This window comes from Dermochelys coriacea, chromosome 1, assembly GCF_009764565.3.
Source record: "Dermochelys coriacea isolate rDerCor1 chromosome 1, rDerCor1.pri.v4, whole genome shotgun sequence".
Classification (NCBI taxonomy): domain Eukaryota; kingdom Metazoa; phylum Chordata; order Testudines; family Dermochelyidae; genus Dermochelys; species Dermochelys coriacea.
In genome coordinates this window covers 221,812,451-221,826,748 of record NC_050068.2, presented here as the reverse complement: position 1 = coordinate 221,826,748, position 14,298 = coordinate 221,812,451, and the positions used below count along the sequence as shown (strand labels likewise).

At 42.9% G+C, this 14,298-nt stretch overlaps 1 protein-coding gene across 1 annotated transcript in view; it reads left to right on the top strand.

The window, feature by feature from the left end:
• VWF (von Willebrand factor) overlaps positions 1–14,298 on the top strand; it is a 224,737-nt gene that overhangs the window by 134,413 nt on the left and 76,026 nt on the right. The window contains 3 exon segments of the mRNA XM_043514792.1: positions 823–987; positions 4,695–4,738; positions 10,091–10,268. Of these exon segments, the coding sequence (XP_043370727.1) occupies positions 823–987; positions 4,695–4,738; positions 10,091–10,268 (387 nt within the window).

Here is a 14,298-nt window from a genome sequence, read left to right as displayed (position 1 = left end):
ATGTTATGAGTGCGGTGATTCAATGTGATTGTTTACTATTTGGTAGAGATGGGTCTTAACAAAATCTCCAGATCCAGATGCCCCTAAACTTTGGGGAACTGCAAGTACAGACATGTTATTTGACAGCTTAACAAACATAGGCCTCACTTCATTTTCAGCCTTTCACTCTCTCAGTACCATTGTGGATTCAACTGGATTACAGTGGCGATATTTAAAGGTCATAAATTTAGACCCTTTTACATTGAGACAGTTCTTGTAAGGTTCATAAACAGAGTAAGAAACAGTAAGTCAAATTCTGCCATAACTTATATACCCTGTAAGTTTGCCAATATATACTGTATGGGGCTTTATAACTTGTGTGACCGTAGGCACTTCACCTCTCTGTATCTGAGTTTCCTCACCTGTAAAATGGAAATAACAACACCCTTCTTTACAAATTACTTTATAATTTACTGTTGTAAAACACGACCTAAATGCTCAGTGTAGTTATTTTTAATTAAATGAGTTGAAACAAAGAAAACTGCATGCCCCCAATGATCAAAGCTTTAGTTCTTTTAAACATTTTCTGAATGTCTCCAGCTTCTTCATGTTGACCTTGCATGATCTTTTAGTGGTTATTGTAACTATAAGTCTCATAATAACTATTACAGTGATTTAGAACATAGGAATATATGTGCTGAATTGCCTTCAGCCTATAGGGAGGGAATAATATGAATAATTCTTGAAACTAACTGTTAGAATTCTACTGGAAGGTGCAAATCAAAAGCAAGGAGGCTCCCTGCTTTTCCATTACACTTTTAAAACCTGCTTCCCATTTCCCAGGGGTGTCATTGTTCCCAATTGGAGTTGGAGATGGATACGATGAAGAGCAGCTGAGGACATTAGCTGGGCAATCTGGTACTGACAGGATCATGAAGCTAAGACGATTTGAAGACCTTCCTGACATGGTCACCTTGGATGATGTATTTGTCAACAAACTGTGCATGGGTAAGTTTCATGTAGTTTTATAACTTGAGCCAGAAAAACAACCACCAGAAATGATGAAGACAATGTACTTTGTACAATATACAGAAGTATTTTCCTACTCCTTTCATTACCTTAATCTTCAGTTAATTTCAGACAGAAGCCCATCAATTTTCTCATTTCCAGATATCAGCCAAATGATACCTAGTCAGACGTTGTTTCATGGACATTCTACAGGAGTTTTCATCTGCACAGCCAGAGTCACTTAGTACGGTGACTGACTCTGAATGTTTCCAGTATAGTACTAATTACTATTTTACTTCATCAGCTTTTGGAGAGCATTTTTAACTTTAGGCCTGTCCCTTTAGGCTGTGGATCTTATCAATACACAGGATGTATCACTACTTGGATGAAAGACCACCAAGAAAAGCCATAGCTATAGTGGCTGGCATTTATGACTCTCCATGGGACATTGCTTCTCTACTGAAGAAAAATAGCCCAAGGATGGTGTTAGGGGGCAGTTTGTTAGTGGGGGTGTCAGCTATGGGGTGAGATGTAAAACTAAAGTTCTAATTACTTGGGACCATTGAAAATCCCTCAGAACTTTTTGCATTCTTAGCTGTGATCTAATGGTCAAATCTGACTTACTCGTTCTGCCTAATTAAATTCCCCCGTCGTTTCAGATTTTGATTTCATTCGTATCACTTTCTGTCCTCAACTATAGTTGTACATTGCCATAACATACATTGCTATGTTAAAGAACTGCTGTGTTATGCTCCTGGGACTGGCAAAGTGAAGCCTTTATATATTCACAAAAAGAAAAGGAGTACTTGTGGCACCTTAGAGACTAACAAATTTATTAGAGCATAAGCTTTCGTGAGCTACAGCTCACTTCATCGGATGCATTTGGTGGAAAAAACAGAGGAGAGATTTATATACACACACAGAGAACATGAAACAATGGGTTTATCATACACGCTGTAAGGAGAGTGATCACTTAAGATAAGCCATCACCAGCAGCAGGGGGGGGGGGAAAGGAGGAAAACCTTTCATGGTGACAAGCAAGGTAGGCTAATTCCAGCAGTTAACAAGAATATCAGAGGAACAGTGGGGGGTGGGGTGGGGGGGGGAGAAATACCATGGGGAAATAGTTTTACTTTGTGTAATGACTCATCCATTCCCAGTCTCTATTCAAGCCTAAGTTAATTGTATCCAGTTTGCAAATTAATTCCAATTCAGCAGTCTCTCGTTGGAGTCTGTTTTTGAAGCTTTTTTGTTGAAGGATAGCCACTCTTAGGTCTGTGATCGAGTGACCAGAGAGATTGAAGTGTTCTCCAACTGGTTTTTGAATGTTATAATTCTTGACGTCTGATTTGTGTCCATTCATTCTTTTACGTAGAGACTGTCCAGTTTGACCAATGTACATGGCAGAGGGGCATTGCTGGCACATGATGGCATATATCACATTGGTAGATGCGCAGGTGAATGAGCCTCTGATAGTGTGGCTGATGTGATTAACCTGGTGGCTGAACTTTGTGACTTTGTCCTCACCCATAACTATTTCACATTTGGTGACAATGTATACCTTCAAATCAGCGGCACTGCGATGGGTACCCGCATGGCCCCACAGTATGCCAACATTTTTATGGCTGACTTAGAACAACGCTTCCTCAGCTCTCATCCCCTAATGCCCCTACTCTACTTGCACTACATTGATGACATCTTCATCATCTGGACCCATGGAAAAGAAGCTCTTGAGGAATTCCACCATGATTTCAACAATTTCCATCCCACCATCAACCTCAGCCTGGACCAGTCCACACAAGAGATCCACTTCCTGGACACTACGGTGCTAATAAGCGATGGTCACATAAACACCACCCTATATCGGAAACCTACTGACCGCTATTCCTACCTACATGCCTCTAGCTTTCATCCAGATCATACCACTCGATCCATTGTCTACAGCCAAGCTCTACGATATAACCGCATTTGCTCCAACCCTCAGACAGAGACAAACACCTACAAGATCTCTATCATGCATTCCTACAACTACAATACCCACCTGCTGAAGTGAAGAAACAGATTGACAGAGCCAGAAGAGTACCCAGAAGTCACCTACTACAGGACAGGCCCAACAAAGAAAATAACAGAACGCCACTAGCCATCACCTTCAGCCCCCAACTAAAACCTCTCCAACGCATCATCAAGGATCTACAACCTATCCTGAAGGACGACCCATCACTCTCACAGAACTTGGGAGACAGGCCAGTCCTTGCTTACAGACAGCCCCCCAATCTGAAGCAAATACTCACCAGCAACCACACACCACACAACAGAACCACTAACCCAGGAACCTATCCTTGCAACAAAGCCCGTTGCCAACTCTGTCCACATATCTATTCAGGGGATACCATCATGGGGCCTAATCACATCAGCCACATTATCAGAGGCTCGTTCACCTGCGCATCTACCAATGTGATATATGCCATCATGTGCCAGCAATGCCCCTCTGCCATGTACATTGGCCAAACTGGACAGTCTCCTTGTAAAAGAATGAATGGACACAAATCAGACGTCAAGAATTATAACATTCAAAAACCAGTTGGAGAACACTTCAATCTCTCTGGTCACTCGATCGCAGACCTAAGAGTGGCTATCCTTCAACAAAAAAAGCTTCAAAAACACCCCATCCCCCACTGTTCCTCTGATATTCTTGTTAACTGCTGGACTTAGCCTACCTTGCTTGTCACCATGAAAGGTTTTCCTCCTTTCCCCCCCGTGCTGCTGGTGATGGCTTATCTTAAGTGATCACTCTCCTTACAGTGTGTATGATAAACCCATTGTTTCATGTTCTCTGTGTGTGTATATAAATCTCTCCTCTGTTTTTTCCACCAGATTCATCCGATGAAGTGAGCTGTAGCTCACGAAAGCTTATGCTCTAATAAATTTGTTAGTCTCTAAGGTGCCACAAGTACTCCTTTTCTTTTTGAGTATTCTCAATGAAATCAATGGAACTACTTGCATGCTTAAAGTTAGTTGCATGCTTAAGTACTTTGCTGATTTGGGGCCATGCTCTTTACTTGTCTCTATTTGGTAAATATACCATATACTATATTATCACACAATCACTGAGAGTGTGGTCAAGTCTATATGAGGTACAGAAGCCGGCATGGACCCTACCCAAAGGAACATGCAATCTAAGGCCATGATCTTGTGTTGAACTCCACATAGGCAGACCTTTGTTCCTATTCAGTGCTCATTGCAGGATTGCAGCCTAACTGGTAACTGCTATACATGCAGATTGTTTGTAAAGTGCTTTGGGATTAAAGACACTTTGTGAATGTGAGCTGATGCTACTAGTAACCTGGCTTTGTCTATTCTGTGCTCTCTTCTTGTAAGAACATAACGTAAGAACAGCTCTACTGGGTCAGACCAAAGGTCCACCCAATATCCTGTCTTCTGACAGTGGCCAGTGCCAGGTACTTCTGAGGGAATGAACAGAACAGGTAATCATCAAGTGATCCATCCCCTGTCGCTCATTCCCAGCTTCTGGCAAACATTTTGGGCAGATGCATGCGGTCCTCGGGAACAGATTCACAGGGTATAAAACAAGAAAATCTCTTAATCTGAGTCACATTTTAAAAGATGGAATCCATATTTTAGTGGATTTGACCTAAGATCCTGGACAGCTGAGAGATAAGCCAAATATATGTCTCTTTCTCTTTCAGAGCCCACGAGAGAATGTATAGATGAGGATGGGAATAAAAGGAGAGTAAGTGTATTTTTTGTATCCTCCATCTCCCTTTCAAGTAAAATATTGTAGAGTGTCTGCACTGGAACATGAATGTTTATGTATGTGCTCTGCCGCAGGAAGTATTGAACAATATTAATTGTTCTTCTGTAAGGATCGCTGAGAATGCAAATGCTAGTTTACTAAATAGAACAATGGAAGCACACTGCACCATCTTTTTTCGCCCCGATGGTACTTGATCCTGTCGTGTGCTGAGCACTATTGAAGGAGGTGCCCGCAGAGCCAAAGCACTAGCACTCAGGGCTTGTCTTCCCTGACAAAAAAGTTTGGTTTTTAGCCCCACTGTGAAAATATAAAGGAGACGAGACCATTTAGACTTGTCATGAGTTAAACTAGGCAATGTCAACCCCAGATGGGGAAGTATAGCACTGACTTTTTTGAACTACTTTGTAGTAAACACTACAGATGCCCTGTCTCTACCTAAACTAGTGCATATTTGTTGTTTTGTTGTAAAAAGGGACTTTTTTAAGCAGTGACGACAAAGCCTTAATGCTTGAGTGGAGAGGCTTCTGCTAATCCATGTATCATCTGGTAGGGGACAAGGCCCAATCTACACTAGAAAATTAGGTCGGCATAACTGCATTGCTCAGGTGTGTGAAAAATCTGCACCCCTGAGTGCCATAGTTAAGCTGACCTAAGTCCCTATGTAGACAGGAACTCAGGGAGATGGACTACCTACACTGATGGGAGAACCCCTCATGTCGGCATATGTAGTGTTTACACTGAAATGCTACAGTGATGCAGCTGTGCCATCATAGTGTTTTAAGTGTAGACAAGCATTGTAGACTCCATCCTGGAGTTCATCTTGATCAGTTAATGTGTTAAAACTATTATTACCTTGTCTATGCTAGTTTTTTTTTCTAGTGTAGGCATAACCTTAGGAAGACAGGATATGGCCAGAGCATAAGTCCTTTTGAATATGTCTAGATTCAGAAAAAGCTGTGTTTTAAAATTAATGCTGCCTCATAGTATTGACTCCCAGATGCCAACATCATAACAAAATTGTTAAACTGCATGTTCATTAGGTGCTAAGTGGGGTTAGCTGGCTCAAGGTAAAAAAAATCATCATTATTCCTAGTCCAAACAAAGCTAAATACAAACCAGTTAATATAAATGAAGAGCTGAATTTTCAAAAGGGCAGCCTCCAATTTGTCAGTGTAATTTGCACATGAATTTTTTGCATCCATAATTGAAATCTCTACCTTTATACCTCTACCTACCTAGCCACAGATGCAGATCATGCAGTTAGAAGCTCAAATACTTAGATTTACACCTATAATTCATTTTTCTAGTGAAAAATTGCAGGCAAAAATTTTGGGTTCCACATGCCCCTGCAAGAAGAAAGGCTGGCGCCTGGCCTATCTGAAATTGTACCTTGCATTGGAGTGGTGGCCTTTTTAAGGATCTTCTGTTATTCCTACAGCCAGCCTGGAATTGTGGCTTTTAGAAGATACTGAGGGCAGAGGTAGTTAAAGGAGCCAAACATTGCCTCAGAAATGTGTCCATGGGTGTTTGTCATAGAACATACAGACCCCAAGTTGTTCCAGCCACTAACAGGTTAACAGGGAGACTAGTTACCTCCTCAGGTGGGGCTGATTGGAGGCCCTGCAACAGCTAGCAAAATGAAAAGACTGCAGGCCAGAATGGAAGGTCAGCTATCAGAGAGACTGAGGAACCCTGAGAGCAGAGTTGTTTAGCTGTGGACTGGTGGGAAGATGCCCCAGTAAAGGGACCTCCAGAAGAAGAGGATCAGAATGTCAATCTTGGAAACAGTCAACTAGGGAGGTGTGGTAAGAAGCAGTCCAAGGAAGCAGTAAGGACTTGGTTACAATTTCTTCATACAGGGTCCCTGGATTGGAACCCAGAGGAGTGGGTGGGACTGGGAACTCCTACCAACCTCAGCAGAGGGTTATTAAGGCCTGTGGAGCAAAGAGGCCTGAGACTGTTGAGGGTTACTTGCCTCCTGGATCAAGAGATTTTAATATGCTGAGGAGGAACATACTGGGGGGGGGTGCAGGGAAGGAGACTATTAATACTCTGTCTGGAATCATAATGAGGCAATAATAGACATGGGGCTAAATGGTGACTGGCTAAACAAAGGGGAAACTGAGGCAGACTTGCCATTAAAAACCTGATAGCAGTGTGGGGCACCAGAGGCTGAAAGCAACCTCCTGGACAGTGCTAATAAAACACTATCCCTCATAGTCAGCTTCTCAATGCCTTGTGATGTGTATTGGGTCTAGAGTTATTGCTCCACCACCAGTCTGAAGCACCTCCTCCCATCTCTTCTGTCATCTTATTGGCTCATAAATAACAAAAGCAGCATTTTCAGCAGTCCCATCTGTAGCACAGGACTGCCCTCTCGCAACACTCATCCGCATCCCTGCAGGATCAATCCCTTATCAGTGCAGATTTAGGATCCCTTCCTACGTTCTTATAGGATGGGGCCTTATGCCTGATCTACAAGGTGCTGAGTGGGTTGCTGCAGGAGGTGAGTTGACATGATGGGAGGTCAGGGAAATCAACACCCTGTGGAATTGGCCCTCTAGTCATGCACCTTGTAATTCATGACTTTGGGCTTTGTCCTGAGAGATGCTGACTTCCTGCAGCTTTCATTGAAATCATGGGAACTCCTCAGTGTCAGAATCCGTAATCTCAACGTAACCTGATTTAGCAAAAAGTGGTGGCATCACATCCTTCCCTGTGGAATTGAGCATGAAAAGAACATCTAGGGTGGAGAAGCAGTGTTACCAGTACACATGAAAGTCTATTTGCACTCCCCTGCACTAGAAAGGTTTGCCACTTTAACTCTACCAGTGTGGTCAAAGGGACAATACCCGCCTTGAGTGGATGCAGCTATTTTGGTCTAAAAGTGTGTATACCAGTTTAAGTTTCTCCAGTTCAGGAAGTGAAATAAATTATGCCATTATAAGACACCTTTATACCAATATAAGTGTATCCAGACTAGATACAACTATATTGGTAATATATCTAGTGAAAAATTGCAGGCAAAAATTATGGGTTCCACATGCCCTGCAAGAAGAAAGGATATAGTTATGCCAGGAGAACTTTTCTAATGTAGACCAGCCCTTGGTGATAAAATCCTAAAAATGATAAAGCTATCTGTTCATGAGTTCAGTGAAGGTGCCTGGCCTTCTGAGCTGAGGGTCCTCAGTTATAGAATGAGAGTATAAATCTAAATAAATAGATATGGAGCTCCCTCTGAGAGGACGTTTGCCTGGGTTGTCCTCTGGCATTCTGGGAATCACATCTGTTTCAGATGACTTATCCTTGACCATTCTGGAGCCTCAGCTATTGGTATGTGTGTTTTGTGTGTCTGCATGCACATGCTTTCTGTCCCATTTTTCCCCTCCAACATTTCCACATCAGTTGGGAATTAGCCTCTGTTTGTTGCTTTGAGGGTCACTGGGTTTCCCACTGTGCCAGATTCCTTGGCTGGGACCGGACAATTCTTTTAATTGAATTTTTTAATGTGTTGTGCTTTGGTTTTATTGTACAGCTCTTAGATGCTTTGTGATAGGTTTCCTGTAAATGAGTTAAATAAAAATAATTAAAGAAATATGAAAACCAAAAAGCTTTTTTTGCCAGATGTGCACAGCTGTCTACGTACCCTTCCAGTTGCTTTACTTCCAGTGGGTTCGAGAGAGAGAGAGAGAGAAAAGTATAATTAAAAAACATGTCCTATCTTACTACTTAAATATTTTTTCCATATTTAAAACTCCTCACATTACTTTTATTTATTTTATAGCTTTCCCCTAGGCTCCCAAGCCTGAAAAATATTAGACAACTTTTAAGAGAAGTTAGCTATAATGAAATCTTTTCAAAGTCCTAAGACCTACAAAGCATGCCTAGGGAAATGCACTCATATTTAATATGTACTCCCAATATTTATGTGTTCTGGCAAATCTGGCAGTTCTCTTTTAGAACTAATGGTATCCCATAGCTCAGAGCTGTAGAAAAATACTTTTAAAGCATTATTCCTGGTTTGCACACTAGTGCCAAGAATAGACCATGAATTATGCTGTGTCTAACCCAGATATTTTGTCACCTTGCTATTCACTCTCATGAAGACTAGAGAAGAGCTGAAATGGAGAAGCCTTAAGGTAGCATATCTAGATAGTCACCATCCTTTCTTCACCATGCTCTTCATGCTTGTGAATCTGGGGTGCTGTCATCCAGCTCTTAGACCACTGTCTTTATTCTTAGTAGAACTTCTAGGACTGACACTGAAGGATTGTTTGCAGTGTTGTGGTAACCATGTTGGTTCCAAGACATTAGAGAGACAAGGTGGGTGAGGTAATATCTATTATTGGAAGTTGGTCCAATAAAAGATATTCTCTCACCCACTAAAGGACTAGTCAATTAGGGGTGTTGAGTCTTGGAAGCATGCATTTTGGGGATGATATTCCTGGGAATTTAGGGCTCATTCCTGCAAGCTGCTGAATGATTTGGCATTCAGGTCAACAGGACTACTCGTGTACTTAAAAGCTTTGCAGGATCAGAGCTAGAGTACTCAGTGGAGGACTGAACACAGGTTGCGATTGCACCACTTACTCAGAGTTGCGCCTTGCAGAACTGGCCCTCTAGTGAGCATTAAAATTCCAACTGTCCTGCAGGAAGAGAGTATTTTTTATTTTATTTTACATGAACACAGTGGTTATCTAATAACATCCACCCTGCAGGGCAGCAAATCCCCTTCAGGATGATTGGAATTTTTAAGGGTTCAGGACTATAGGTAAAATAACCCAGCTATTCCAAGCCTTCAGAAAAAAGACTTTTGTTTTACTAGCTTAAAACAACTCTCATTAATTCCTGCTGTGCTATGAGCATCTGTGTTCAGAATACTTTCCAAAATAATTTTACACTCATGAAAACCAAAGGCATTGGTATTTAAAGAAAAGCACTGGGAAATTCTTTATTGACTGTGTTGTCCATCTGTGCTGCAGGGCCACTCTGCTAACAATAGACAAAAGTACTAGATATTTCATTCTCTTCCAGCAAAGCATCCCCCATTATAGACTATTATCCTTTGCATGGAATTTCAGAGTCTATTTCTTGCAATATTTCTATATTAATTTTTCTCATACCCATGAACTCCCTAATACGTTGCATTCTATTGTTTAATTATCCAAGGCTATTTTGAACAGCACTGCTGGCAATGTCACTTTACTTGCTAGTTTTAGGTTATGGAACACAGTCTGGTAGCTGCTAAGTGGAGGCCTCCAAGTGTTGTCTGAATTTTCTTTTCTTGCATCAAACTCTATTTTAATATCAGCCCGTCTTCTTGTATAGCCCGGTGACAAATGGATATTAACGGATAAGTGTCACATTGTGACATGCTTGCCAGGTGGCCAAACGGTTCTGGAGAGTCACCGAATTAATTGTGAGAAGATGTCAAAACCTACATGTCACAATAATTTCCCTGCTGTTAAAACTGAGGAAACCTGTGGCTGCCGCTGGACATGTCCATGTGAGTAACTTACTTTGCATATATGTGTTTTTTTTCCCCCAGGACCTACAGTGTATTCAGGAAACATACTGATGAATGGAACACAGAGCTACAACCCGAGGAGGAGTCCAAAGTTGTTTGAACTGAGATGAATTTATACTTGTTCTTTATCAATATCACAATTCATAGTCTCAAATAATTTAGGGCTGGATTCTGGCCAGATGGTGCACAAGGACACAGCAGGGGTCTTTGGCCAGCCTTTGTATATGAGCACAAGATGAAGGAGGACTAAGAGTCATATGAGGAGATAACCCCTGCCCATGGCTGTGCTCCCCCCACTCCCTTCACACTAGGGTATGCGGTTGGCTGGGTGCAAAGAAAGGAGAGAGCTGGCTTTTTTTAAAGGGTGGTGCAGCAGATATACATTGCCTGGAAGCTCCTACGAGAAATTCTGGCATCACTCTCCCTCTAACATTCCTGAAGTCTCAAAGGGCCCTTTCTTAGTTTACGTCTACTCTGCAATGATAGGTGTGATTGCAGCTCAGGTATGCATATCTGCATTACCTTTAATTTATCTAGCATGGATAAAAATAGCAGTGGGGACACAGTGGCACAGACCCTGGTGTGTGGCCGAGGAAGCTGAGTATGTATCCAGGGTTCTTGGTGGGCTGGTATAGCCCATGCAGAAGACTCTGCACACTGTGGCTTTGCTGCTACTTTTAGCCATGCTGACTAGATTAAAACTCTCATGGATATGCCTCTGTGTGCTGCAGTAACACCTCCAACAGCAGCGTAGACATGCCCTTAGTTGTGATAGCATCTCACAAATGTCAGTAAGTGGGAGCTCACACATCTCTATAGAGATTTTGCATGGCGACATGCAAAATATTGAAAGATATAGCTATAGATTAAAACAGTTTTGATTTTTCCTCATATTGTCAATATTTTTTTCTTTCATTTTTAGTACTAAATACATTGACACAAAATATATATATTAAAATAATTTCAAATTATAATTAATATGTTTAATATTTAAGCTTTTTTTATAAGAAGACATAAATGTCTTTCAAACATACAGATATTTTCAGATGGACTATAAATAAGGTTGTGAGTTTTGTTATTGAGGTCACGGAAGTCACAGATTTGGTGACTTTCAGGCACCTCTGTGATTTCTGCAACGGCCGGTGCAGCTAGATCTGGGGCTGGCCCCGCAAGTTAGGCAGCCCCTGAGCCAGTTGTACTGGCTGTTGCTGGGGCAGTCTCGAGCCACCTCCCCCACCCCAACAGCAGCAGGAGGAGTTTGTGTGTGTGGGGGGGGGGCTGGGGGCTAGGATGTGGGAGGGAGGGAGGGCTCTGGGCTGTGCTTACCTTGCGGGGCTCCCCGGAAGCAGCAACATGTCTCTCCCTCAGCTCCTAGCTCTGCCTCTGCCCGCAGGCATGGCCCTTGCAGCTCCCATTGGCAGCAGTTCTCGGCCAATGGGAGCTGTGGAGCTGGCAGGGCATGGACATAGGAGTTTAGGGAGGGACATGTCGCTGCTTCCGAGAAGCCAGGTAGGGAGCATGCCACCCAACTCCCTCTCCCCTCAGCACCCACGACGCCCCCCAGGCCACCAGCACCCGCAGCCCCCCCACGAGCACCTTTGGTGCTCCCAAGATTTAGTCAGAGGTACAGTACAAGTCATGGACAGGTGATGGGCCATGAATTTTTGTTTACTGCCCGTGACCTGTTCATTACTTTTACTAAAAATACCTGTGACTAAAACATAGCCTGAATTATAAACAGAGTACTGGGCCCCAAATGCATCTTGTACATTACAAATATGGTAAACATATAATTGTGTACATATATACATCAAACACACACATACACACATATAATCACAAAAAACATATTAAAATAATATTAATTAAGGTTGCAAAATCAAGCACTCTAAAGCTAGGAAATACCAGGATTGCGGATGCCTGGGCAACCTTGATTCAGCCCTATTGTGTGTATGTATTATGATGCAGTCTTTAATTATGTGATCACATATTATTTTTTCTGCAGAACCTTCCTGCTCCTCATCTAATCTGTTTCTCTCTCTCTCTCTCTCCCCAACCCTGGTTTCTAGTCATCTCCTGCCCCTACCAATGTTCCCCAGTCCCAGTCTCTCTCCCTGGGATCTTTGTTCCAGTCTCTTTGTCCAGCTAGTCCCAGTTCTCCCCTTGCAAACCCATCTCTTTATCAAATCTATCTTTCCTCCTCCTGCCCTCTTATTTGTTGACAGTCCCGGTCTCATTGCTAGCCAGTTTCCCTCTTCCCTCCAAACTCCCAGTCCCAGTTTCCTTCTTCTCCCAGGACCACTTCCGGCTTCCACTCCCAGTCTCTTCCCATTAGGTTCCTTATCCTAATCTACTTCCCCTACCCCCTCCACTCAGGGCTGACTCTTACCATTTCTGAATGTGAATCAACCAGCTTCCTCCTCCACATTGCCTCGGCCCAGCAGGGGGGTCGTTTAAAGCACAGGAGAGACAGTTGCCCTGCTCTCAGTTCAGGGGCCTGGACTTGGCACTTCCTGCAGCAGCCAAGAGCTACAATTTCAGGGAAAGTCCTGCTCAGTCCCTATCTGGAGCATACCCAGTATGGATGGAATATTGGGAATTTAGTTGCTAAAAACTAAGTTGTTTCTACTGAGCATGTACAAATTGATTTTTCAAAGGCTTATAACTTGGCCAAATTTGGGCAGATTTTCCCAGGGATGGCAGAAGGCTCGTTCCTGAAACAATGGCCGTCCTCTGACAAATTTAAGTCCCTGATCCAAGGTATAGGGGCGCTAGAGCTTTTTAAAGAATAGGTCACCAGATCCAGGCAAAATATATTTTTCCCTAGCCTCATTCTTGTAAATGGCTGAACCTGTTTGGCAGAAATTTTTATGTACCATAAAATTTATATGTACCATATATACACACGCACACACACATATCAGTTGTTATATATAATGATAGTGTGTGTGGCTGTGAATAGCATATCCTTGAAGGAGACCATTCAGAGTGGGCCACGTGTCAAAGGGTGACTAGCCGCTTTAATGGGAGATGGGAGTCAGCCACACCCATGTCGTAATTAATTAGCATCTTCTCAGCTTGTGGGGACAAGACTAAAATGATAGATTAATAGACACCCAGACATTATAAAAAGGTTGAGAGAGATCAGCCTGGGGTGTGCAATCATAAGCAGTGAATAGGCTCCTGTGGAAGGCCCTGAGCCAGGGTTTGCAGAAGGCTGGATACTTCAAAGGAACCAGCTGGGGGCCCCAGTGATTTATACAGGAGCCAGAAAAATTCTCAGAGATACCCTCGAAAGAGGATAGGAAGCAGCCAATTATTTATGGCATGGCTGGCCCCATCTCCCCTTAGGGCCAATCATCCTGTGACTCCATGCCACCACAGAAATAGATGGGGTCAAACTGAAATACAGGCGCTAATCCTGCAAACAGTTACAGGCATGAGCAGAGCGACTGCTTGCCTGCTTAAAGCTAAGAACGGGCACGTTTGCAGGATTGGGGCCATAGCGTGGGACTGTCTGCTGAAAAAAATTATAACGTTTTACCAGGGAGAGGCCCAGACTGGTTTCAATTTCCAGACCTTTCTGAACTGGGGAGGAGGGAGTCTGGAAAAATAAACTGAATCTGAACAAACTCTAGGACATTTAGTCTATTCTCTGGCTAACCTCAACCTTCTGGGTTGGGTTCTGAGCCCAGGCAGATGTAGAAAAAAACCCTAATACATAGCGTTTGCTCTTGATTTTGAGTGTGTGAACAGGAACAATTGATATTGTGTGAGCTGTGCCTTGGCTCAGACATAGTGAGAGTACTCCCACTCAAACATGCAGAGATGAGGGACCCAGCAGTGGTGCTGGAGTTGCTGGTTGCTGAAAAGAGAGCCTCTGGGAAATGACCCTCCCCTCCACCCACACACAGTAGGGGGAGAAGATGCTCTTCTGCTTTTTGACTTCACGGCTTTCCATGTGATTATAGTAGTTAATGCAGGGCTTGCCCTACGATGAGTTTTGCTA